Genomic DNA, 23,865 nt, shown 5'->3' on the forward strand with positions numbered 1-23,865 from the left:
TATGTTGTCTTCATAAATATATGGATCGTTCTATTGCACTTACACACTTTTTCACCTCAACAACGATGGAGTGACAATGCTTATGCTACAGCTAAAACCTTGTGGCTGCCTTATTTTAAACTACAAAATTGTGAATTCTATTTTTGTACATGCTCAGTACTGCTGCTCTAATGTCACTCGCTGCCAAAAATAAAACAGCTGTAACACGCAACGTTTTGGGCGCGTTAGCTTTTCTGACGTCTGCGGAGCTGACGTGCCAACCCACTGCAACAATGGAGGAAGTAAGAGGTCAGAATCATTCAGCAGCTATTATATTGCATTTAAACCTATAACAACGAGCTCTGGTGACATGCAAAGAAACTGTTATGTAATTAACAAGTCGATAGAAAGTAACGGCCACTGTAAAAGCTTTAATATTATTTTCATGTGTTCAACAAAATGCTTTATAGTACTACACTGCATCGCTACAGTACGGATGCGAAATTATTAAGTGTTTCATATTCTGTGTCGAGATTGTTGTATTCTTTTGGGAAAAAAAAAAAAAGTAAAACAATGGGGGAAATGTTCATTTAACCGTCACCGGAGCAATACTGTTTTTCGCAAAAATAATGTGTTTCAGTAAACTTCGGGGATGTGATGGAATGAAAAAAACGATGTTGGTGCAGTAGCTGGCTGCCAATACAAAGTGCAGTTTTTAACCCTTTCATGCGTGACATATCGAAAATAACAGAACAAAAAACATTTCAAGTAGTTTTAGACGCAAAATAAATATTTTTAATTGACATTTTTTTCTTAACACACTATCTCATACCTACACGCATATAAGTATTATACATGTGCGTCTTCAATGTGTCCCCATATAAAAACTAGAATAGTTGTGTTTTTTTTTTTATTTTTATATTCATTGCCACCAGAGGTCGTCATGCATGAAGGGGTTAAGCTATCAGCGTAAGAGTTTTTTATTGTGTCATTTATTTTGCTTGTACAATGTTTTCAGAGCTCTTGAATATGTTTTCCCCTCTTTACCCACAGTTCCTTATATATGTCCCATCATAGTTTAGTGATTTGGAGCTAACCTCCCTCACGACACTGTAGTACATATCTCTTTAACGTTTTTAATACATTAGGGGTTTTTATGCTGAATCCATTTCTAGCACTCATCTACCTAACAACACTAGGTAGTCCAAGATTAGTCCTAATCAGGGTCTTTGAAACTAGCAGTTAATGAGGTTCAGTCATAACAGTTTGTGCTGTTCCCACAGTGTTTCCTCTGTCCTGTGTGGTACAGAAGTACGCCTGGGGGAAGGTGGGGTTAGACAGTGAGGTGGCCAAGCTTGTCGTTAGTGGAGATCCATTGGCTGTGATTGAAGAAGACAAACCCTATGCAGAGGTAATGGTATTTTAAATGGCTGTTACAGTAAGTTGTTTAGAAAACTTCCAGTAATTATTGTTTATTGCTTTTACAAAAAATGTGTGATAATTTGGTCTAAACAAATTTATAACAATACTGTAATTTTAACTGCTCCTTCGTGTAACAGAGTTGTTTATTGCAACCTAAAATGTGGCTTTGCATTTGCAATTACTTTAAAATAGGGCTGATACAGTTAGTTTACAGACCTTTCCTAAGGTAATATTAGTTAAAGATTAGTGCTAATCGGGCCCATATAACCAGACAATATTTGGTCTAATCACTTAGCGCTATCCTCTGCCCAGTAATTGGCTTACTGCTTGAAAGGGATTTCGTGTGAATGAGTTGTTCTTTATCAAGGTTGTGCAGGGGTCATTAAAGCTTCTCTTAGTACAGAGGAGCTGAGCAGAATTCTCTTTTCTGCATGCAAAATTAGATCTGATATGAAGAGGTCACGATTAGCCCATAGAAACTGACAGTCTCACAGAGTACATGTGTCCACTGTATTAAAGGAGATTGAGATGTCTCACACAGTTTATGCTACATTGTGCAGCTATGAACCCCCTGCTTAAGTACACTGACGTATTATTACAATTTAAACCCTATACGGACTTGCATGGGTTCACTGAAAACTCAGTAGTCCTTAAACTAACATAGCTCGGAAGCTGAGATTTGGGGGATTATAGTGGAATGGATTAATGGACAAGCCCTCATGACCCTGGAGCCATCTGCTGAGATCCTTTTACACCAGCTTGGAGTAGCAGGGAAGGATAATCATTGGAACTGTGTGCAGTTTCAAGAACAGAGATCTCGGTAGTGGAAAGAGCTTTATAAAGCCAGGGCTGTCCTCTAATTTTGTAAATCTTTTCGCCTTCCTCCCCCCCTCTCTCGACCAGTTGTGGATGGGTGCCCATCCCAAAGGAGATGCCGTCATCCGAGATAACCGGATTTCCCAGAAGACACTGGGGCAATGGATAGCGGATCATCCTGGCTGCTTAGGGTCGAAGGTCAAGGATGCTTTCCAGGGCCAGCTGCCCTTCCTGTTCAAAGTCTTGTCTGTCAACATTGCGCTCTCCATCCAAGCTCATCCCAACAGGGTAAGCACTACACTGCAGTACAATAAGTTTTATTGAGGAAAGACAGTTGACATGAGCATCTGTCACAGCAGAGTGACTTGCTTGGGTTTGGAGCTCAGCCTCACCTTTGCAGGCACGGTGTTCGTTCAGAATTTTATCAAAATCTGTCAACCGGTGCCTGACAAGGCCAAACATTAGGTGGAGACTGGAGAGGAGGAGGTAAACTTGGAGCCTGACACTGGCTTTAAAGAGATGTTTAAATGGAACTGGCTGGAATACTATTGGTAGCTGCCACTGACTGAAGGTTGACATGATGGTTGCAAGGATTTTCCTGCCAATCATATGATCATATTTAGAGGTGAATGACAAGTTTCCTGCTTGAAACCTTGCACCACTTTACATTCATCACAAAGTCTGGAATGGATCAGTGGACACTTGGCCATTGATTGACTGAGAGTTGTTAACAATTAAAAACAGAAACTTACAGAAACTATGTGCCTTTTGTGTATCAGTTATATGATTTGGATAGCATGGCTTTTTATTTAGCCCTATATATTGTTTTTCTGTTTTCTCCTTTTTATTTTTCTGCAGGAGTTAGCAGCAAGGCTCCACACTCAGTTCCCTGAGCATTACCCTGACAGCAATCACAAACCTGAAATGGCCATCGCACTCACCCCCTTTGAGGGGCTCTGTGGCTTCCGGCCTGTGGAGGAGATTGGAGAATTTCTAAAAAGTAAGCTCTGGAGAAGTGTTATGCTGTTTGTAGTGTAGTTTTCACAAAGGAATCAAACCATTGTACCATCACAGAACGAACTACTTTGTTTGCAGGAATGAGTGGCGGACTTGCTGTTTCTTGCTTTTGTGGTTTTATGCTGTTATTTTCTCTCTGAAATTTCCCTATTACAAATGAAATTGTAAGAAAAGATTTCTGAGAAGTGTTTTTATATGAACTCTTTCAACCTGGTAGACCTGTAAACAGGTCTAGGAAATAAAACTTCACCTGAAACAAATCTATTTTAAAATATTACTTTTTGTTCTATGTAGATCAGTGTGGAATATAAAACAAATGTAAAAATGATCTCACTTACAAAACATGTTCCAAGTGTGTGAGTTTCCAATGTGCTGTGCTGTGCTGTGCTTTTGCAGAGGTCCCCGAGTTCCTCGCCCTGGTTGGGAACGCGGCAGCGGAGGAGCTGCAGAGCAGTGTGGAAGACCTCCTCAGAGTGCCCGGAGCCCTGAAGAAGTGCTTCACTAGGATGATGAACTGCGAGAAGAAGGTGTTTGTCAACCAGCTTAACATTCTGGTCAAAAGAGTCTCGGAGGAAGGTGTGTGCTGACTGTCTCGCTGTGTTACATGTGGTGGGCTACAGGTAGCTGTTTGTCGTATATCACAATACACAACTTATGTATTAGTTGACCCAGTAAATATTAATTGACCCAGTAGCGACAGTAAATATTATTATAGATATTTTTGGTGCCGATTATACTACAGAGATCTTATCCAAGGTCCTCTCTTGATCCTGTGACGTTTTGCCTGTTGCATTATTAATGTAGTTATTACAGATTTATAGAAAGCATGTAAAACATATGGATGAAAGATGACGCGCCATTGCTCAGAGATTTTAACAGGAAAGTGTGTAAACTCAAAACTCTCGAAAAACAGTTTAAGCAGTGTTGCCAGACTGGTGACAGATTTGTTAGGAAATACTGACACCTAGTGGTATAACAATGAATTGCGTTAGACACATTTTGTTTTGTTTTTATTTAAAATAGTGATAATAAGTTATATTATTGTTGAGCAGGTCATTGGTGTTTCTAATTGATATAGTTAAAGGAAACTTCCAGGGGGTATCAAATAAAATAAGATTCCTGCTATGTTTTTGAGGGTTTTCTGCATTTTCCCCTTTTGAATTCAGACCTTCTTGGTACATTTCAAGAGCCCTTGTAACTCTTCTTTCTCTACTTCTAGCGGCCGCCGGGAAAGATACAACCGGAAGTAATGGAGAATTGTTGCTACGGTTACACTCCCAGTTTCCGGGTGACATCGGCTGCTTCTCCATCTACTTCCTGAACATGGTAAAGTTGGAACCAGGAGAGGCCATGTTCCTGGGAGCCAACGAGCCTCATGCTTACCTGTTTGGAGGTGAGAACTAACGTTGCCCTCCGAAAACTTTACTAGGATTTTCAAAGCTTTTACACTCGCCAGTAATTTAATCCTGTTTAGGACACACTGTGGGAAGAAGCCTTGTAGATGAAGATTCTGAAACAAGTGTTATAAATAGCATAGATAGTGTGGTTTATTAGGATACTAGAGTAAGCAGTTGCGAGTGGGGACAGCACATTTAAACAGTAATGTGTGCCACAGATCATGTCGCTGATATTTTCTGGACACACACACTGAGGTTAACAGTGTTCTGCTGTTCTTCTCTTTTGCAGACTGCATCGAGTGCATGGCATGTTCCGACAACACAGTGCGAGCAGGCCTGACTCCCAAGTACATTGACGTCAACACCCTTTGTGAGATGCTGAGCTACACTCCAGCTCCAGCCAGCTCTAAAATCTTCCCTGTGTCCCGGGACCCTTGCGATCCCTTTCTTTTCATGTACGACCCCCCTGTCCCAGACTTCACTGTCATTAAGATACAGGTAACCCACTACATGAATACATTGCCTTTTCCAATAAAAAAAAAAAAAAAAAAGTTTCCTCTAATGAAGTGTGACAGTGTCCCCTGTGGTTTATCCAGTAATGAGAGCTTGCTGAATTGAGTCCTGGTTGTGCTGAGTTTATGATCTTGACTGCGGGCCCACAGGGAGCAATCCATTGGCCTGGGGATAGTTAATTTCACTGTGCTTCAGTAACCTTTACTGGTCAGGCATCTGAAAAGCCGAGGCAGAGACACTAGCCAAGGCTGGGCCTCCAGGGATCAGTAGCTTGGATGCATCCATTGCTTAGGTTCGCCAGAAGAAAATAATGCTTAACAGTGATCTTCAGTCCTTGTGCTCGGTAAGTAGATGATGAACATAAATGTTGGAGTAAATTAATTGGACATAAAAGAAATGTAAAAGCCTTGCGCCTCTTAATGTGGTGTGTGCAGTTAGCACCTCTAACGGGGGCTCTTGTGCCTTGCAGGTCCCTACGTCGGTGAAGCAGTACACAGTGTCCCCCATTGACTCTGCCAGCATCCTGCTGGTGGTGCAGGGAGAGGCCACCGGTGCCTCTACAGCAGGCCTCTCAGAGATGAGCATTAAGAGCGGCTCAGTGCTCTTCATCTCCGCCAGCGAGAGCGTGTCTCTGCACATCACCTCACCCGCAGGCATGCTGCTCTTCCGGGCCTGCTGCCTGTTGTAGGTCCAGGGAACACCAGGTCTGGGACTACGTAGCAATAGACTGGTCTTAGAACTGGGCCGGAAACTACCTAGACACTGTAACTTTTGTCATCCTTAAAAAAAAAAAAAATAATTAAAGAAAAAAAGAGAGGGAAATAAAACCAGGTTGTGCAAAGTGAACAGGAGTGGAATATTGAGTTCATTAATGCTGGATTGACACACAGTTTTTAAGTGCTTTTGGGACAATGTGACAAGTTAATTGGTCCCAATGCATTTTGAGGGGATGTTTAGTGAATCCAACAGTAGTTTCACTCCTTGAAGCACATGTAAACAAAATCAAAAATAAACATTAGTTTAATTCTAGTGGACTCTTACAAAAATTTCTTCTTTGTAACAGCAGTTCTGTCTTAGCACTCAGGAAAGACGAAGGTTAGGGCAGCTGCAGTACCCTATTGTCAGTGCCTACACATGGTGAGGCACCATGCCCTGCTGTCATGTCCCCCCCCCACCCCCCAGTTGTGTACATGAATGTGAAATAACATTAAATACTCTGGATGATATGTTTGCATCTCAGTGATATCAGAATAAATTATTAAGTTATACTTGTTACCATATTTTAACATTGCATACAATTTAGCATTGCTTGATTAGGTTTAAAATCGCGGTGTGATCCTCAAACAAGTGTAAAAAGTATTCACAAGTTATCTAGAAGCTGCGGTAAATCCAGAGCAGGTTGTGCCAAATTTTAAAAGTTTTCACAAGTTGTCTAGAAGCTGTGGTAAATCCAAAGGAGGTTGTGCCAAATTTTAAGATTCACTGAATGGATGTCAGTACTTATGATAAAGACCTTTCATTACTAAACATATTGTTTATTTGTGACACATGCTAAGACTTCAGTATTTTATAAACTAGTCCATTCAGACAGGTACATGGTTGAATATCTGAAACCACAGGGATACTTTGGATACATTGTTGTAGGCAAGTCTGAAAACATATTTTAATTTAACTATTAAGAATGCTAAGAATGGAAGATGGACAGGTCCACTGAACCGGTATGCATACCAGCATGGGTTTGTTTGTCAAACAAATAGTGTATGAACGTTTATGTTTGTAAAACCTTTAATAAATATCTAATGAGTAATGCATTTGTTTCTTCTCCTGATTTATTTATTTAACATGTCTCTCTGCCTCTTAGCAACTCCACTCAAAGGCATGACATAGTAAAGTCTGGACTGCTATGGAAACTCCAGTGACAGAAGAACAAGGTTACCTCTGTTGGCTCCATCAGCTTCAAATGTATTTATTTAACCAGGACAGAACCCTTGAGATATATCTTATTTCAACGGGGGGCTGGCAAGAGAAGCAGCAAGAAATAGCATTATTAAATCAAGAAAGAAAGAAATTGTCAAACAGGACAAAAACACTTCAAACAATCTTTTCTTGACAAACTATATTTTCTTGTCTATTTATGGGCAGCCGTAATTCAAAGACATTAAACAAACAAAAAAACAGCACGCAGAAATTTCACTCAAAGAAAATATTTTATTAAAAGTATTATGCATCCCAAAATTCTATAGTTTTTTTTTTTTTTTTTTTTTTGGTTTTTCTAAATTTTTGTAAATATAGTACCATACAAAATTAAATCAAACATAAAACCAATTGTAGTGTTACACCAACCATATTGTGTTATTCTAATCTATTGCTGTTATTAAATGTCAGAATTGTTTTGCACTAGATCCTGGGGTCAATGCAATTGATCTCAACAGTAAACCGTTCAAATGTGAAACCCATGACCTGGGTTCGATTCCGGGCTCGGGTCTGTCTGTGTGGAGTTTGCATGTTTCCCTGTGTTCGCATCAGTTTTCGCCGGGTAGTCCGGTTTCCAATCCAAAGACATGCTGGCTAGGTGGATTAGCCTCTCTAAATTGCCCCTTAATTGCCCTGCGATGGACTGACGTCCCATCCATGTTTTAGTCCTGCCTTGCACCCTGTGTCTGCCGGGTTAGGCTCTGGCTCACCGGAACTCTATAGGATTAAGCGGTTACAGATAATGGATGGAGGGATGGACATACCTGTACACGAGTCTGCTAGAAATGACTGGGGAGCTCCAGGCCATATACAATAAGAAGTGAGAGTTGGAGTTTAGTAGAGATTCAGCCCGCGTTAATTCTAGGAAACTGTGTTACTGAAGAGGGCACTACTTCTGAATACTGAGAATTGCAGGTTTAGGGTTTAAATACCTAAAACAATAACCCTAACACTTAAAAAATGTACAAAACACATAAACTAATATTTCTTTACATATTTCTGAGCGATCAGGATTTCCTTTATAAAAGTTTACCACAGTATTTTTGCTGTTTTTCCATGCTTTTCCCATGGTTATACTGTGCAATTACAATAGTTTACCCTGGTTTGTCACGTTTATTAATATGCTTTACCATACCCCTAGAATTCTTTACTTTTACTATGGGAAACTTGCATAAGGGTTGGCAGTGCTATTTCTGAAACTGACAGCCCACAGTCATACACTGCTACACATTTCCTGTCTAAATCTGTATGTTATCACTGCATTGGAGTATTTGCTCTCTTTATTTAATTTAACAAAAATTTTAATGGAATGATTAAAATGTTTGTACCATGGCAGTGAAACTAGTTATCATAAGTTAATAAACCTTTATTCAATGTATTGACTGTGTCTGAAATCACTTTCACTAACCCTGAAACAAACATCTAATTACCCATCTCTATTGCTCTAGCTTTGATTAAAAAAAAAGGTCTGTGCGTTTCTGACGATTGTAGAAAGTTTGCTGGGACCCAGCTCATTGAGCAGATGTCTCAACAAATGCTTCAAGCCCTTTTTAGGATCTTCCTGATATGCTCGCTTCATGGTCTCTAAACTGATACCCTGTTGAGCCAGTGTCTGAGCTGAGGGTTTAGTGACAGCCATCGCCAAGACTAGAGGCTGCAGAGAAATGTGAGCTTCCAACTGAACAAGGGAGAACAGGTGCTTCTCTTGTGCAGGGCGTAAGGATTGGTAGAGCTCCTGCAAATTTCTGACGGCTGCTAAAGTGTTGTGCGCTGGATATGATTTTTTGAGCAACACCTTTGCCAGATCCTGCTGGGAAAACTTCTTGATGTCTTTGCCTTTTAAGTTGTCTCTAGCCAAAGATTCAGTGTCCAGAAAGCCGGACACTGACTCCTGCAACTGATCTTTCAGGCCGAGTTCATCAAGATGCCTACACAGAATGGGGCACTTGTTCTTCCAGATGTTGTGCCCTACTAGTATTGTAGGCTGAACCAGCGCGCGGAGGAAGGCCAGGAAGGCCGTCAGGGCCTCAGTGCGGGTCTTGGTTTGAACCAGATGGAAGAGAGATCCTCTGAAATGCTGGGAATGTCGTATGGAGATGTTAAAAATCTTGTCTTGGCCGATAGCAGACAGCTGGATAATATCAGGTGCGCGTTCTGAATAGAAGACAAATAAAGCACTGGTGAATTACTTTTTCTCTACTCCCAATCCATTGTTTACATTTTCCATGATGTAGTTTTTGTAGCTGGTGTGGGAAATTAGACATGCAAAATAATATAAAATGTAACTAGACTGCCCTAAAATACTACAGTTTTATACAGTTGATTTAAACAGCATCATAGTAAATATTATCACCACCATGCAGTAAACGTTTTTTATAAGGGCTACTACCTTCGGCAGTCGGAGGTTATAAAAATGACACCTTCAAGGCATATTATAGATGTGCTATAGCTTAAATTTGACCACAGCTATACAGTAAATAAGTAAATAAAGGAATTAAATACTGTACCTTGTCCAGTGGTCTCCAAGTCAAAAAACACAAGGGTGCAGGTTTCTATGTTGAGGTTGGGTTTGAAGAAAGAGCTGTTCAGGTGTGACTGGGAGGCACTCATATCCCCATCATTCTCCTCGCCACTATTCAGCATATCAGAGGTCTTTTGAAAACAGCAAAGACAATGAGCTACATTCCAAAAGCTATTTCTTCCAAATTCTCATTTAGAAAGGAGAAAAACAACTGTTAAATAGGAACAAATATCTGAGGAATTGAATTCCAGGCCGTTCAGATATTCTCCAGTTAAGGGGTCTCCAACCCTGGACCTGGAGATCCCCTATCCAGCAGGTTTTCTAGGTGTCTTTACATCATCAGTGGCTAAAGATCTGGAACACCTGTTAATCTTGACTAATTAAGCCAATAATTGGTGCAATTAGGTAACAGAGATTGGTTGAAACGAAAACCAGCAGCCACAGTAGCTTTCCAGGACCAGGGTTGGAGACCTCTGCTCTAGTTATTTAAAAATGACACTTCAGAGTACAATCCTTTGTAAATGTCCATTATATATACTTACCCCAGATTGTGTCTCTTCACAGTCATCATCATTGTAATCCAGTAGGGAATCATCTGTTAATTTTTAGTAAAGAAAAATATGTTTAGGTCTGAAAGATAATGCCCAATTAGTCCTCATTTACACTACAAATTGGGAATGGTGGCTCAGTCAAGTATCAATGTCAAAGCTGTTGATCACTGAAACACCAACAGGACTCATTGTAGAAAGAACTTTTTTTTTTGCGTCAAATACCATTGACCACATATTAAGAGAAACATATAGCAAAATATTAAATCCACTGACTATAACGTGTTCTTGGCCACAAGGGCTTGTAGTTAAATAGCCCATCACTTGACAAGTATAACCAGTCAAGAACAACAGTTTTAAATGGACCTACCCTTTCATGAACACTTACCACTTTGTTGCCCAACATTAGGAGGTAAAGCATTCAGTGAAGCTGGACTGAAACCTGGCTTTTCAAGGGAAGGTGTGTAAGGGCGCTTAGGTGGTGGTTCAGAGGCTAAAGATGTTCCAGGTTTAATGTCTTCATCATCCTGCCTCTCTCTTTTAGTCTTTATCGGTGTTGAAGTCTTCAGGGTTATCAAAGAACAAACAGAAAACAATGTTTAACACATAAACCTCAACACTGTAAGTCATGGGTGTCAAGATTAGTCAAACTGGCCTGAGAGAGAGTAATACTGGACTGTGAGAAGAATGGTGCTGTGAGAAGACTGGAAGGGGTAGTTGTGTTGTGGTGGACCCATGAGAAGACTGGAAGGGGTTGTTGGGTTGTGGTGGACCTGTGAGAAGACTGGAAGGGGTTGCTGGGTTGTGGTAAACAGAAGGTTAAGTTCTGTCCATACAACAGTACTAGTGAAACCTTAAATACTAAATATCCAATACATAGACCTGTCTGAATGCTGTTTGAGCTTGACTAGTTGCAAACAATGAAAAATAATGACAGAAAAAACAGAACAGGCAGGTATTTGTACATGTAGCAGTCCCTTACTTTGAAACAATCATTCAAGAGCCACAATTCCATAACCTAAAGTACAATCTTTACTTGCTCCACTTTTATAAGCACATTACTCACAAAACACATACTGAAAGAAACAAAATACATGTTCTTACTACAATGCAACTTGCCTCCAAATTTGTTCCTGTAGCAATATCTAAAGAATAAAACAAGAAAAATATATATAAATTCAGTTGGCAACCATGAGCTTTACAAACCTAATTTCCATTGTGAAATACTAGGAAATAAAAATACTTTGAAAGTAATTGGATTGATTGACATAATTTTTATTAAACAATACTCACCTTTACTCACCATTAGGCTGCCCAATAGGTTGAGTTGCTCCAGGTCAGTTTTCTTAAACTCTACTGTGAAGTCCAGTGTGTTTGCATTCCCAGGCTTACTTCTCTGGAGCTGCTGCAGAGACGATTTCACAAACGCCTGCATCTCCATCACTTCTTCATCAGTGGCATACTTGATCATTTTCTCCACCAGATCCTTGCTGCCTTCAATTCTCTTCTGCACATCCTCCATGTGAAGCAGCTTCTTGCTCATCTTGGCATCCATGCCCTTGTAAATTCCCTCCAGCTCTTTCAACAGGTCTTCTCCTTTCTGCTCCAACTTCCTCACGGCTTCTTTCACTGACACCTTGATCTGTTCTTCTAGCTCCTTTTTTTGGGACTGATGGTCGCCCTTCAGATTCAACAGCTTCTTCAAGATGTCTTTGAAGGCATCCTCCTTCTTACACAGCTTAGTGCACATTTTATGAAGATTATCCTTCTGCTCTTGGGCCTCTTGCTTGATGTCCCTGTACTCATGATCGGGAGGCTTGTGCATCAGTACAGTGCAAGTGGTGCAAATGGACTTGGCACAGGTTCGACAGAAGATACTAAAAGGAATACAAACACAATAATAAATGCATTGAATTGCAGGAAAAAACATAATTCCATTAGACAATAGGATCTGCAATAGCATTAATCACAAGACATGAAAAGCATATAAAAGCCACTCAAAAATATAATACAGAGTAGATGAAACAAGTGTTATATTTTCACTTTGGCTTCAGAGCAGTCCACTCATTCTGCCACAGCACTATAAGATCTTAAATGTATTCTCACCTGATTGTCTCTTTGTCGTGGTTGGGGCAGTAGGGCTGCCTCTTCTTCCGAGCAGTGGCCAGGAATTCCTGAGAGCTCATCACTTTCAGGGACTCCAAGCTCTCCACTAAGTGACTGTCCTTCGCTATGAACACCTGGTGGGCTTCAAAACACTTCTGGCACAGAAACTTTTCGCACTCGAAGCACATGGACCCCGCCGAGGCATTACAGCAAGAGCAGGACAGGTAACCAACCCTGCCTATCTGCCTCAGGATGTCCAGTTTGCTTTGCAGGTCAGATAAAAGCTTGTTGTCCTTCACCTCAGCCTTCTCGGTGGGCTGGTGGCAGGTGGGGCAGGTGACAACGTGAGACCCGCCCTGATCTCTCAAACATGTCTGACAGAAGCTGTGCAGGCAGGAGAGCAGCTTGGGAGAAGTGATGCTACAAGAGCAGACACCACACTGCAGGAACTTGTCTGAATTTAGGGCCATGATCCTATAAATAATTAAAATAATAATAATAATAATAATAATAATAATAATAATAATAATAATATATATATATATATATATATATATATATATATATATATATATATATATATATATATATATACACACACACACACACACATCTATCTATCTATCTATCTATCTATCTATCTATATATATATATATATATATATATATATATATATATATATATATATATATATATATAGATAGATAGATAGATAGATAGATAGATACACACACATACACACATATCTATCTATCTATCTATCTATCTATATATTTCACCCAGAGTTATAGCTGAGCAACCATCAGAGAAACACTGATACTAGTGTCCCTGTAGCTAAACTAACCTTAAGAAAATTTAAACTAACTAGAAAATAAACACAGTCTCCATTGTGTTGGATAATGTATGTGTCCACTGTCAGGTGACTCAGTTCAATCACTTGAATTGATTAGTGCAACCGCCTTAGTATTTATTACATTTTCTAGTTTTGTGCATTTAAATCTTAAATTAAAATGTCAGATCAGATATTTTCCCTCCAGATCAGAGGTTTTACGTTTCTGCTCAGGGCAATCTGGAGGTGAGAAATTTTTCTGTCTGAAACTAGTTTTTTCTTAGATGTATTTATTGATAACGCGCAATTAGATGCACACCTGATAATTTTATATTCCTGGTAACTTAAAAAAGTAAAGCTCCTTTCTTATGAAAATGCACATGCAGTGGATTCCTTGTGAGTTTTATGCATTTAACCTGAATATACGATTAAAAGAACATATTTGTAAATTTAAAAGAAATGGGCTTCACAATTGTATACAATTACAATCGGGCATACAAAAATGAAATGTACCTGTAATAGAATACACTGTACACGTTACTGATAACTGCATAAAACGTTTAGGCACACGACTATGTAATTAACACGAATCTGCTGCAATATGATTTTGATGTGCTTCATATTCTTTAACGTTGGATTTCCGTGATACTTAGATTAAATCACTACATACTGAGCATTTCACAAGCCTATGTGAGATTACAGATATAGTACCTGCAATTACAAAAACAGGAACTCGCGCTCTGATACTAAAAAAGAAATGTCTTCTTACATTAGGTAACATTAGCGCGGGTTGGGGGTGCTGTCAACACTGTGCAGTACATATCATTGCTAGCTGACCAATTACTGAGAACCGTTTCTCTAAAAACCTTTGTGAGTTTGCATTGCTTATGAAAACGCTACATCCCATTGCTTTCTTAAATAAAATAAACACACATATCATTTTGAGATCAATGTCTTTAAATACAGAACAACATGTTTCCTACCATCTTCAATAACAACAACAAAAACATGAACTTACCAAATTTGATAAACAAAAGTGTGTGTTTTTTTTTTTTTTTCCAAGTCGGATGGTTGAGGCCAGTTTCTTTTTCAGCCCAGTGTCAAAATTTCAGTTTCGATTTGTTAAATTTACGTCACAGCAGTAAAATTATGCGCCTTTTCAGTGGAAATAGTGCCTGTAACTACTGGCTCCCACCCTGACTGTAACTGCTGGTTCCCAACCTTTTCTCTGCCGCGGCACACCTAGATACCTTTCGTTCTTTTTTGAGTCACACCACTATATTGTCTCCAAATGAACTTGCCCTCTAATCGCCTCAGTTTAAGCTGTTTGTTACCTTTGCCATTTTCGTAACATCATTAATTTTATTATACAGACTGTGACAAGTGTTTTCAGTCGACCCCTGCATTCACACCAACAAGACGCCAAATTATTGAAAACATTTGTTTTATATGATGAACAACACATAATACAAAAGTTGTACCAATCAAGAAACATCAACTAACGGTATTATTATGTAATACCTATGTGGTACTAAGGTCATACTTTCTGTACTGTGAGTAAAGCTTATGTAAAACTTAACTAAGAGAATACAATGGCATGCATTATTTATCTGAGCTATTTAAATCCTTCTTTGAAGCTATTTTTTTTTTAATATAGACGAATTCATTTGGAGTTTATTCTCTTCATCTTAGAGGCACTTCTTTCTTATGGCTCTGGAAGTGAGCAACATCAAATGCCAAACTCCACACAGAGCGAAGCCTAGCACTATCTGACACAGAATGGAACTCTGAAATGCTGCCCTGGAATCGATGAAAAGAACAGCACTGCTTGCTGGGATTCTGTCTGTGATGAATGACCACAGTCACAGTCTGTAATGAACGACCACAAATGATATACATCAGATTTGATTGTGTGTTTTTAATGTGCATTTATATTTTTCAAGCCAGATAATCAAAGTCTCTTTTGCTGCCTTATTTCAGGATGTCAAAACTTCATTTTCACTTTTAGGTTTTCGATTCCCTAAAGTTAGTTTCAGCTATACGATCAGCTAAACTCTTTGAAACTTCCACTTGCAGATGTTGCTAAGAGAAACAAAACATAACATTATATAAACACAAACACGGGGCAGGGGGTGGGGTTATTCCTCAAAATTCACACCAAACTCAATTCAGGATTGGAGTGTTTGTGTGGAGTCAAAAACAGAACACTCAGATAGAAAAAAATGTATTTATTCATAATTAACAAATAAAATATGCAGTAAGTATCTTTGCAAGTGAGAGTGCTTCATCTTTTCAAAGCTGAACCCGAGTCTTACCAGCTCCTGAGCTGTGGTTTTGGAGATTGGTTTCCCCTCCACTAAAGGCTGCAGAATTTTAGGATTGTGACATAACTTAAAACTATATGAACATAATTTAGATATTTTATTTAACATCATGTAATCAAAGTAACTACAAAATGAATTTGCAAAAGTCTACCGGAAACCATAACAGTAGTACAGTATTTCATGTTAGATTTCAAAATGTCATATTTTTCAATTTGTATTATCAATTTTTCGTTAAGTATATGGAAAACTACAAAGCGGTATGTAATTTAACGCTAATTAAAACATTACACTTAATTTATTCATAATTAACAATTAAAATATACAGTAGGTATCTTTGCAAACTGAAACCTACAATTTACTTAAAAAACACAATCAATTTCTCCTTTCTAGGAGGCCTGTACAAGAAAAGGAAAACAGGCATAAATTCAATGAAGAAGCTGGAAACAAGTTGTGCATAAAGACAGCTGATCTTCCTGCTCTGCAGTATAACTCCCAAACCCAGTCTACTGCTCCATTTTAAAGAATTCACAGATTTTGTCCACAGTTTTTGTGAACATGCTATACTTCAATTCTTCTTTCAACGGCTCCAGAAACTGCCGCAGCCCCTCACTGGGATTTTGCAAGTGAGAGCGCTTCATCTTTTCAAAACTGAACCCGAGTCTTGCCAGCTTCTGAGCTGTGGTTTTGGAGATGGCTTTCCCCTCCACTAAAGGCTGCAGTGACGAAAGAGATTCCATCTGGTCAAGAGTGAAAAGGTGCCTGGTTATTTGTGCTGGGGTAGGCCTTAGGGCACTGTAAAGATCCTGCAAAGCTTTGACATCTTCCAGAGCGTTGTGTGCAGGATAGGATTTCTTCAGAAGCTCCTTAACCAGGTTCTCCTGCTTAAAACTCTTGATGCCAGTGTTCTGCAGGAGGTCTTTGCTTAAGATAAGGGTGTCCAGGAAGCCTGAGACCAGTAGCTTGAATTCCTCATTCAGTTGGAATTCTTCAAGAGCCCTGACCAAAATAGGGCAATCAAACCTCTTGATGTTGTGACCCGCTAGCAGAGGCCGGTTCAATCCTTGAAGGAAGGCCAGGAATGACATCAAACAGTCCCTGTGGGTCTTCGTCTGCACAGGACGGCGATGCAGATACAGCTTGTGTCTGCTGACGGTGAATCCAGTGACAGCAGACGCCCCCTTCGCAATCGCTGTTCTGGGAACCATGTAGACATTGAAGGTCTTTTCCATGCAGACTGCAGATAGCTGGATAATGTCACAGTTTGTCCCTGTATGGAAAGCAATGGAAGCAGCAGTTATTTCTGAATTATATTAAAATGCCAATGCTTTAGAATAAATTCTTACTGTAGAAGTCACCATTTCACCAAGAAATATGTTTAAAGGGAAATAACAACTAATGTTACAAACTAAGAGAAAAATCAATAGTGTATATTTATTTAAAAACATTTTGCAGTGTTTTTTTTTCCAAAGTTTTCCCATACAAGCAGACAACTTGATGTACAGCAGGGGAGGGAAAAAACTTGTACTCTGAAGTATTTAATTGGCAGGTATTCAATAAATATGTTGATTTCAAGACAAAGCTGCTTCCCTCACATTTACAACTGAATACCAATCTAGGCAATTGTCATATTTACTGCTGCACTGGTGTACCAAGGCAGTAAGTCAGTTTAGGGTCTCGATACGCCAACACAGCAGTAGAAATGTCAGTGCCCCAGATGAGAGGAAAATATTCTTCCAATCTGCTTTTAAAACACTCAATTAACTGGCAGTGGAAGGCAATTCCAAGTACAAGTTTCTGCACGCCCTTAGTGTACAGTATGTTGAAGGATTTTAAAATGATTGGCTTATCAGTTTTTCAAAATTGAATTTAACACAAAGCCTGACAGAACAAACAAATGGAAAAAAAAACACTTATACCTAGTCCAGTGGTCTCCAAGTCAAAGAAGACAATGGAATGATCTTCTACAGGGATGTGCTGGTCTGCTGCAGGAGCTGGGCTTGGGAGACAGCCGGCACATTCTAACAATGGTGTGCCTTTATCACTCGCCTTGCTGTTTAATGAATCCCCAATATGCTCTTTATTCTCCATCATGTCTGAGACCTGTGGGCAAGAGATAAGACATTGAAATTGAGGAGGGAAATATAAATAAGTGTTAGGATATAGTAAACTGGGCCTGGTACATGAACACTGAAAACATTATTAAATGCAGACTACAGCTCCAATTATAACCAAGCAATACAGCCTCTGAACCCATTTATATCATGTGTATTAACTATGTTTGCTATGCTTTTAACATGGTCAACTAAACTTGCATTGAGAATTATTTTTAGTAGAAGTGGATAGTGCTATAGTAAGAATAGTCATGTACATAATGAAGCTAGCACATACATTGCTTTAAAAGCACACATATATATAGATATATATATATATATATTATATATATATATATATATATATATATATATATATATATATATAAACTGAAAGTACAACTAAAGTTTGTTTTTCTGGTGACAGCTTCTATTCTTAAAGTTATCTATTCTTAGTTTTACTATTATGAGAAAACTAAATGTGCCATTGACACGTATGATTAGAATTCTTTGTAAATTTCCATATATCATTTATTTTATCTTACCACAGATTGTGTCTCTTCACATTCATCGTCATTGTAATCCAGTAGGGAATCATCAGCTATTTAAAAAAAAGATAATAACCAATTATCCTCATTTACAGTACTAATTGGGAATGGTGGCCAGTAAAGTGTCACTGTCAAAGCTGTTAATCACTGAAACACAAACAGGACTAATTGTAGACAAAATAAAAATGTTAGCGTTAAATACCGTTGACTGTGTGTTAAGGGCAACGTATAGCAAAATATTAAACCCACTGACTAAAAAGTGTTCAGGTTTTTGGCCACAAGAGCTTGTTGTTAAATACATCATCACCTGACTAGAAGAACCAGCCAGAAACAACCATTCATTTACAGTTATATCATCATTCCAAAGTATGACTGCAAGATAAAAAGTCCATTGTATATATAGAGGGAGACTGTGGAAAAGTAATTCTGTGCAACAGTATTGTGGACATCACCACAAGTTTGGTAATTATTTGAAATACAGAAGTATTGGATGGACTTCAAATTGATTTACACTTTCATGAACTTACCAGTTTCTTGTCCAAAATTAGGGTGGATGGGACTGACACCTGGCTTTTCAAGAGGAGGTGTGTAAGAGTGCTTGGGTGGCAGTCCAGAGGCTAAAGATGTTACAGGTATAATGTTTTCATCATCCTGCCTCTCTCTTTTAATCTTGATCAGTGTTGAAGCCTTCAGGGTCATCAGAGAACAAACAGAAAACAATGTTTAACACATAAACCTCAACACTACAAGTCATGGGTGTCAAGATTAGCCAACCTGGCCTGAGAAAGAGTAATACTGGACCGTGAGAAGAATGGTGCTGTGAGACGACTGGAAGGGGTTGCTGGGTTGTGGTGGGCCTGTGAGAAGACTGGAAGGGGTTGTTGGGTTGTGGCGTGCCTGTGAGAAGACTGGAAGGGGTTGTTGAGTTGTGGTGGACCCGTGAGAAGACTGGAAGGGGTTGTTGGGTTGTGGTGAACCTGTGAGAAGACTGGAAGGGGTTGTTGAGTTGTGGTGGACCCGTGAGAAGACTGGAAGGGGTTGTTGGGTTGTGGTGGACTCGTGAGAAGACTGGAAGGGGTTTTGAGTTGTGGTGGACCCGTGAGAAGACTGGAAGGGGTTGTTGGGTTGTGGTGGACCCATGAGAAGACTGGAAGGGGTTGTTGGGTTGTGGCATGCCTGTGAGAAGACTGGAAGGGGTTGTTGGGTTGTGGTGGACCCGTGAGAAGACTGGAAGGGGTTGTTGGGTTGTGGCGTGCCTGTGAGAAGACTGGAAGGGGTTGTTGGATTGTGGTGGACCTGTGAGAAGACTGGAAGGGGTTGTTGTGTTGTGGTGGACCTGTGAGAAGACTGGAAGGGATTGTTGTGTTGTGGTGGACCCATGAGAAGACTGGAAGGGGTTGTTGGGTTGTGGTGGACCTGTGAGAAGACTGGAAGGGGTTGCTGTGTTGTGTTGGACCTGTGAGAAGACTGGAAGAGGTTGTTGTGTTGTGGTGGACCTGTGAGGAGACTGTAAGGGGTTGTGAGTTGTGTTGAACAGCATGTTGACTTCTGTCTCAACCCACACAGTAAAGGCCGCCAATTTATGGTGGTGTTCCAGAAAACCGAATGAGTGAAACCTTAAATACTAAACAACAAATACGTTTATGTTTAAGTTAACCAAGGCTTTTAAATACCCCTTCCTAGAAATCTTATCACTTTTTCTAAATTAAGTTAATTCATAGGGCTGTCGGGGCTAGTTCATATTTCTATTGCAGATGAATGTGATACGTCAGGTGCATACAGCTATAAAAGCTGTGCAACTTCACTCAGACCATGCAACAAATGTTGACATTTTTCAACATTATCTGACCCTATGCGATTTCAGGTCGCACATTCATGAGAAAAGTTTGTACGACTTTCCAAAAAAGACGCATGTCGCAAGAGTGTGGATGACGTAACTCCAACATGTCGTAGTACGAAGCAACCTTCAGAATGCATTTTGAGCATGACTAGTTACAAACAACAACAAATAAGCATAGCAAAAACAGAACAGGCAGGTATTTGTACCTGTAGCAGTCCCTCACTTTGAAACAATAATCCAAGAGGCACATTTCCATAAACTACAGTGCAATCGTTTCTTGCTCTATTTTTATAAGCACATTACACACACACACACACACACAAATGGAAATAAACTAAATATATTTTATTACTGCAATGCGACTTATTGGTTAACCTGCGCCATATGGTTCCTGTAACCAAGCCATATTATAGGATTCCTATTTTGTTCTTCTATATATATATAATATATATATATATATATATTTATATATATATATATATATAGTATATAATATCATATATATATATTCATAGGCAACCATATCTTTGCAAAGCTAAGTTATTGGCAACCATGAGCTTTGCAAAGCTAATTTTCAGCTTTCCGTTGGGAAATATTAGGAAATAAATATACTTTGAAAGTAATTGGATAATTTGTATTAAACAATACTCGCCTTTATGAACCACTAGGCTGCCCAATAGATTGAGTGGCTCCAGGTCAGTTTTCTTAAACTCTACTGTGAAGTCCAGTGCGTTTGCATTCCCATTTTCACTTCTCTGGAGCTGCTGCAGAGATGATTTCACAAACGCCTGCATCTCCACCACTTCTTCATCAGTGGCGTACTTGATCATTTTCTCCACCAGATTCTTGCTGCCTTCAATTCTCTTCTGCACATTCTCCATGCAAAGCAGCTTCTTGCTCATCTTGGCATCCATGCCCTTGTAAATTCCCTCTAGCTCTTTCAAGAGGGCTTCTTCCTTCTGCTCCACCTTCCTCAAGGCTTCTTTCACTGACACTGTGATCTGCTGTACCAGCTCCTTCTTATGGTGCCGACTGTGGTCCTGTAGAGACAGGAAATCCTGGTAGATTTTGGCGAATTCTTTCTCTTTTTCCAGGAGCGCATTGGACATTTTGGTAAGGTCCTGTTTCTGCAGCTGGGCCTCCAGCTTGATGTCAGCATAGTCGTGCAACCCGTGCGCCAGGACTGTGCATGTGCAGCAAATGGACTTGGAACACGATCGGCAAAAGATGCTATGATGAAAAAACAGGGCCAGTTAGTTGCTCGGTCCCACGTTGTTTTAAAGACACAAGGTTTAACAGCTAAGAATAAGCACTTCTCTAGATATTATATGTACAAGTGGAGAACATGATGCCTCCATAGTAATTGCCCCCCCTCCGCGCCTCATCGGAGACGTGGGGGGTAGGGGGCTGGTCATAATTCTGCCCCCCCCCCCCCCCCCCCGACCAGATACTATTTACAAGTTGTATTTAAAAATGTCAATTTCAAGTTTTATTATGAGGCAATAACATAACATACAAAGGAACAGGACATTATCCTTAGATTATCCTTAGACCCCCAGATAATGATACACTAAATAACTTATGCAACACAATTGGACAAGCGGTTCTCTAAATGTACATAAAGTATCGACTGTAACCCAGAAAAAAAGAGCTCAATTACCTGATTGTCTCTTTGTCGTGGTTGGGGCAGTAGGGCTGCCTCTTCTTCCGAGCAGTGGCCAGGAATTCCTGGAAGCTCATCTCTTTCAGGGACTCCAAGCTCTCCACTGAGTGACTGTCCTTCGCAGTGAACACCTGGTGGGCTTCAAAACACTTCTGGCACAGAAACTTCTCGCACTCGAAGCACATGGACCCCGCCGAGGCATTACAGCAAGAGCAGAACAGGTCACCGCCCCTGCCTATCTGCCTCAGGATGACCAGTTTGCTTTGCAGGTCAGATAAAAGCTTGTTGTCATTCACCTCAGCCTTCTTGGTGGGCTGGTGGCAGGTGGGGCAGGTGACAATGTGAGAGCCATCCTGATCTTTCAAACATATCTGACAGAAGCTGTGCAGGCAGGAGAGCAGCTTGGGGGAGGTGATACTACACGAGCAGGCACCACACTGCAGGAACTGGGGCATGATAGCTACAAAAAAAAAAAAGAGAGAGAGAAGAGCTCAAATATTGCATTGAACAAAACAATTATTTTAAACTGTTGAAGGGTTAGGGCTGATCAAGGTTTTTAAACTACTAAAAGGCATCTGTAAGCAGTCTTTTCCATATGTGGAGGTGCAAGGGTAAGATTTACTGTACACCGACACCCAGTATAAACAGTCAGGCTTCATACTTCGGACTGCAGGTCATCGCCTTTCGTGTAAGATTCATTTAACTTCTTCCAAAGTACACATAGTCCAGCTAATTTCATACAACATACATGTTGCACTTAAACCTAACCTTAACAAGGCCTGTTACAGTAAATAGTTATTTTACCCTTCTCTTTTGTCCTTAGCAGTATCAAAGCTAAAGCTTGCCTTAGTTCTTACTCTAACAAACTGTACCAGCCAGTCCAAGGGACTCGGCTTAATTAAAGACAGACGTCCTACTCAAGTCTTTAAGGGATTATTACAAGTTGACAAACTTAACCATAGTTACTATTTCAAGCCAGCTCAGAGACCAGGACACAGTTGGGAAAATGAGGCAGGCCTAATACAGAAGGTAGAATTTTTCTACAGTGCCGAGTGTGTGGCATGGGTTAGCAACTTAAGTTTTTGCCACTGAGTCACTGGGATGCTTTGTGAGACACCTAGACAAAGTTATGGGATCAAGTAGCTGTGAGAAACAGGACACGCAGTGTGCACCCAAGGCCCTCTTCTTGTTTGTATCTTTTTTAAAGTTATTTATTTTCCTTTTGGAAAGTAATGCCCTGACATTAGCAGAGCAACATTCATAACAAGCATTTTTTTTTTTTTTTGGAAGACCATTGTTTTCCATGCCTTAAGTAGAGGACTTTGTGTTCCTGAGTAATAGCCCCAGGGGAAAAGATGAGAGGAGCTGGGTACGATAAGGCTATAGAGATTTGTTACGTTCACAAAAACAGCTTTTAATTGTATTAAATCATTTCAAATTAAGCAGCATTATCAGCCCCCTAAAACATAATTTTTCTTACAGATCAGCCTTCTACTCCACATTGCTTCATGAATAAACTAAAGTAATAAGTTAAGAATAAGATAAATTTACCAGATCTTGGGTTTCTGTTAGACTTTAGAAAATGTTATAGAAGATGGTCAACCAAGTTCCTTAGAAAATTCTGTAGAAAGATTTATTTGAGGATTGTAATCCAGAACTGGCTCAATGAAGAAATCTTTCTTTCAACAAAGGTTTTAGGTTTTAATTCTTCAGAAAGGCTCTGCCACTCCCCAATAGATTGTAGATAAGCCTACATCAAGTGAATGATTAACCGCTCATGGACTGAACCCTGTATGTATTTAGTTGAAATGGAAACCGTTTTATCTGGTACCTAATTTGAAATGTCGAGATTCGAACGTTGCCTCACCCCAAACCCTAAGCAATGGCTGCAGCCAAGCTTCTAAGCCCTGCCTCAAGGGAAGGGCCCAGCCTGGCAGTCTACGCCTGGACTGTGCCTGTAAATGTGTTTCTTTGCATGCACCCCCTCCCTCTCGTGTTTGCTTCTCGTCAAACCTTGTTATTATATTACTGACAGCCGTTTACAGGAAAAACCATGTAGAAACATGTAGAGTAAAACCAGGAGACAAACACTATGTAGTAAAACTGTTATACAAGTCAAGGGATCCTCACTCATTTTTATTAAGTAAAGGACTGTACCTAGTGGTTTCTAAATTGAAAAAACACAAAGGTGCAGCCTGCTATTTTGAGGTTGGTTCTGAAGAGGGGTTCATATGGTCTGTGTTAAGGTGACCTAAGGAAGCAGATATAAGCAAGCTT

General features: G+C 39.8%; 4 protein-coding genes across 6 annotated transcripts; 1 reads left to right on the plus strand and 3 right to left on the minus strand.

Moving 5' to 3' along the window:
- Positions 1-202: 202 nt before the first annotated feature.
- LOC121294382 (mannose-6-phosphate isomerase-like) lies at positions 203-6,955 on the plus strand. Its single transcript, XM_041218012.1, has 8 exons — positions 203-288; positions 1,263-1,390; positions 2,305-2,505; positions 3,076-3,217; positions 3,631-3,810; positions 4,454-4,627; positions 4,921-5,129; positions 5,614-6,955. The coding sequence occupies exons 1-8, from the start codon at positions 273-275 to the stop codon at positions 5,830-5,832; spliced, it is 1,269 nt and encodes a 422-aa protein (XP_041073946.1). The 5' UTR covers positions 203-272; the 3' UTR covers positions 5,833-6,955.
- Positions 6,956-8,211: 1,256 nt separating this feature from the next.
- LOC121295091 (protein PML-like) lies at positions 8,212-14,447 on the minus strand. 3 transcript variants are annotated; one of them, XM_041219420.1, is made up of 8 exons: positions 14,142-14,447; positions 12,294-12,767; positions 11,481-12,064; positions 11,292-11,332; positions 10,576-10,750; positions 10,182-10,234; positions 9,626-9,770; positions 8,212-9,272 (listed from the first exon to the last, which is right to left on the minus strand). In XM_041219420.1, the coding sequence occupies exons 2-8, from the start codon at positions 12,761-12,763 to the stop codon at positions 8,563-8,565; spliced, it is 2,178 nt and encodes a 725-aa protein (XP_041075354.1). In that variant the 5' UTR covers positions 12,764-12,767; positions 14,142-14,447; the 3' UTR covers positions 8,212-8,562. The 3 variants fall into 3 exon arrangements, with proteins under 3 accessions (XP_041075354.1, XP_041075355.1, XP_041075356.1); XM_041219421.1 differs by having other exon boundaries at positions 11,307-11,332; positions 14,142-14,446; XM_041219422.1 differs by lacking the exon at positions 11,292-11,332 and having other exon boundaries at positions 11,491-12,064; positions 14,142-14,446.
- A 1,206-nt stretch (positions 14,448-15,653) lies between these two features.
- On the minus strand, positions 15,654-18,853 carry LOC121294902 (protein PML-like). Its single transcript, XM_041219081.1, has 4 exons — positions 18,613-18,853; positions 18,083-18,138; positions 17,364-17,547; positions 15,654-16,714 (listed from the first exon to the last, which is right to left on the minus strand). The coding sequence occupies exons 1-4, from the start codon at positions 18,782-18,784 to the stop codon at positions 15,951-15,953; spliced, it is 1,176 nt and encodes a 391-aa protein (XP_041075015.1). The 5' UTR covers positions 18,785-18,853; the 3' UTR covers positions 15,654-15,950.
- LOC121294526 (protein PML-like) lies at positions 18,851-23,408 on the minus strand. The gene is made up of 4 exons (XM_041218317.1): positions 23,140-23,408; positions 21,586-22,048; positions 20,578-21,155; positions 18,851-19,581 (listed from the first exon to the last, which is right to left on the minus strand). The coding sequence occupies exons 2-4, from the start codon at positions 22,041-22,043 to the stop codon at positions 18,851-18,853; spliced, it is 1,767 nt and encodes a 588-aa protein (XP_041074251.1). The 5' UTR covers positions 22,044-22,048; positions 23,140-23,408.
- Positions 23,409-23,865: the final 457 nt, after the last annotated feature.

Source organism: Polyodon spathula, chromosome 19, assembly GCF_017654505.1.
Source record: "Polyodon spathula isolate WHYD16114869_AA chromosome 19, ASM1765450v1, whole genome shotgun sequence".
Lineage (NCBI taxonomy): Eukaryota > Metazoa > Chordata > Actinopteri > Acipenseriformes > Polyodontidae > Polyodon > Polyodon spathula.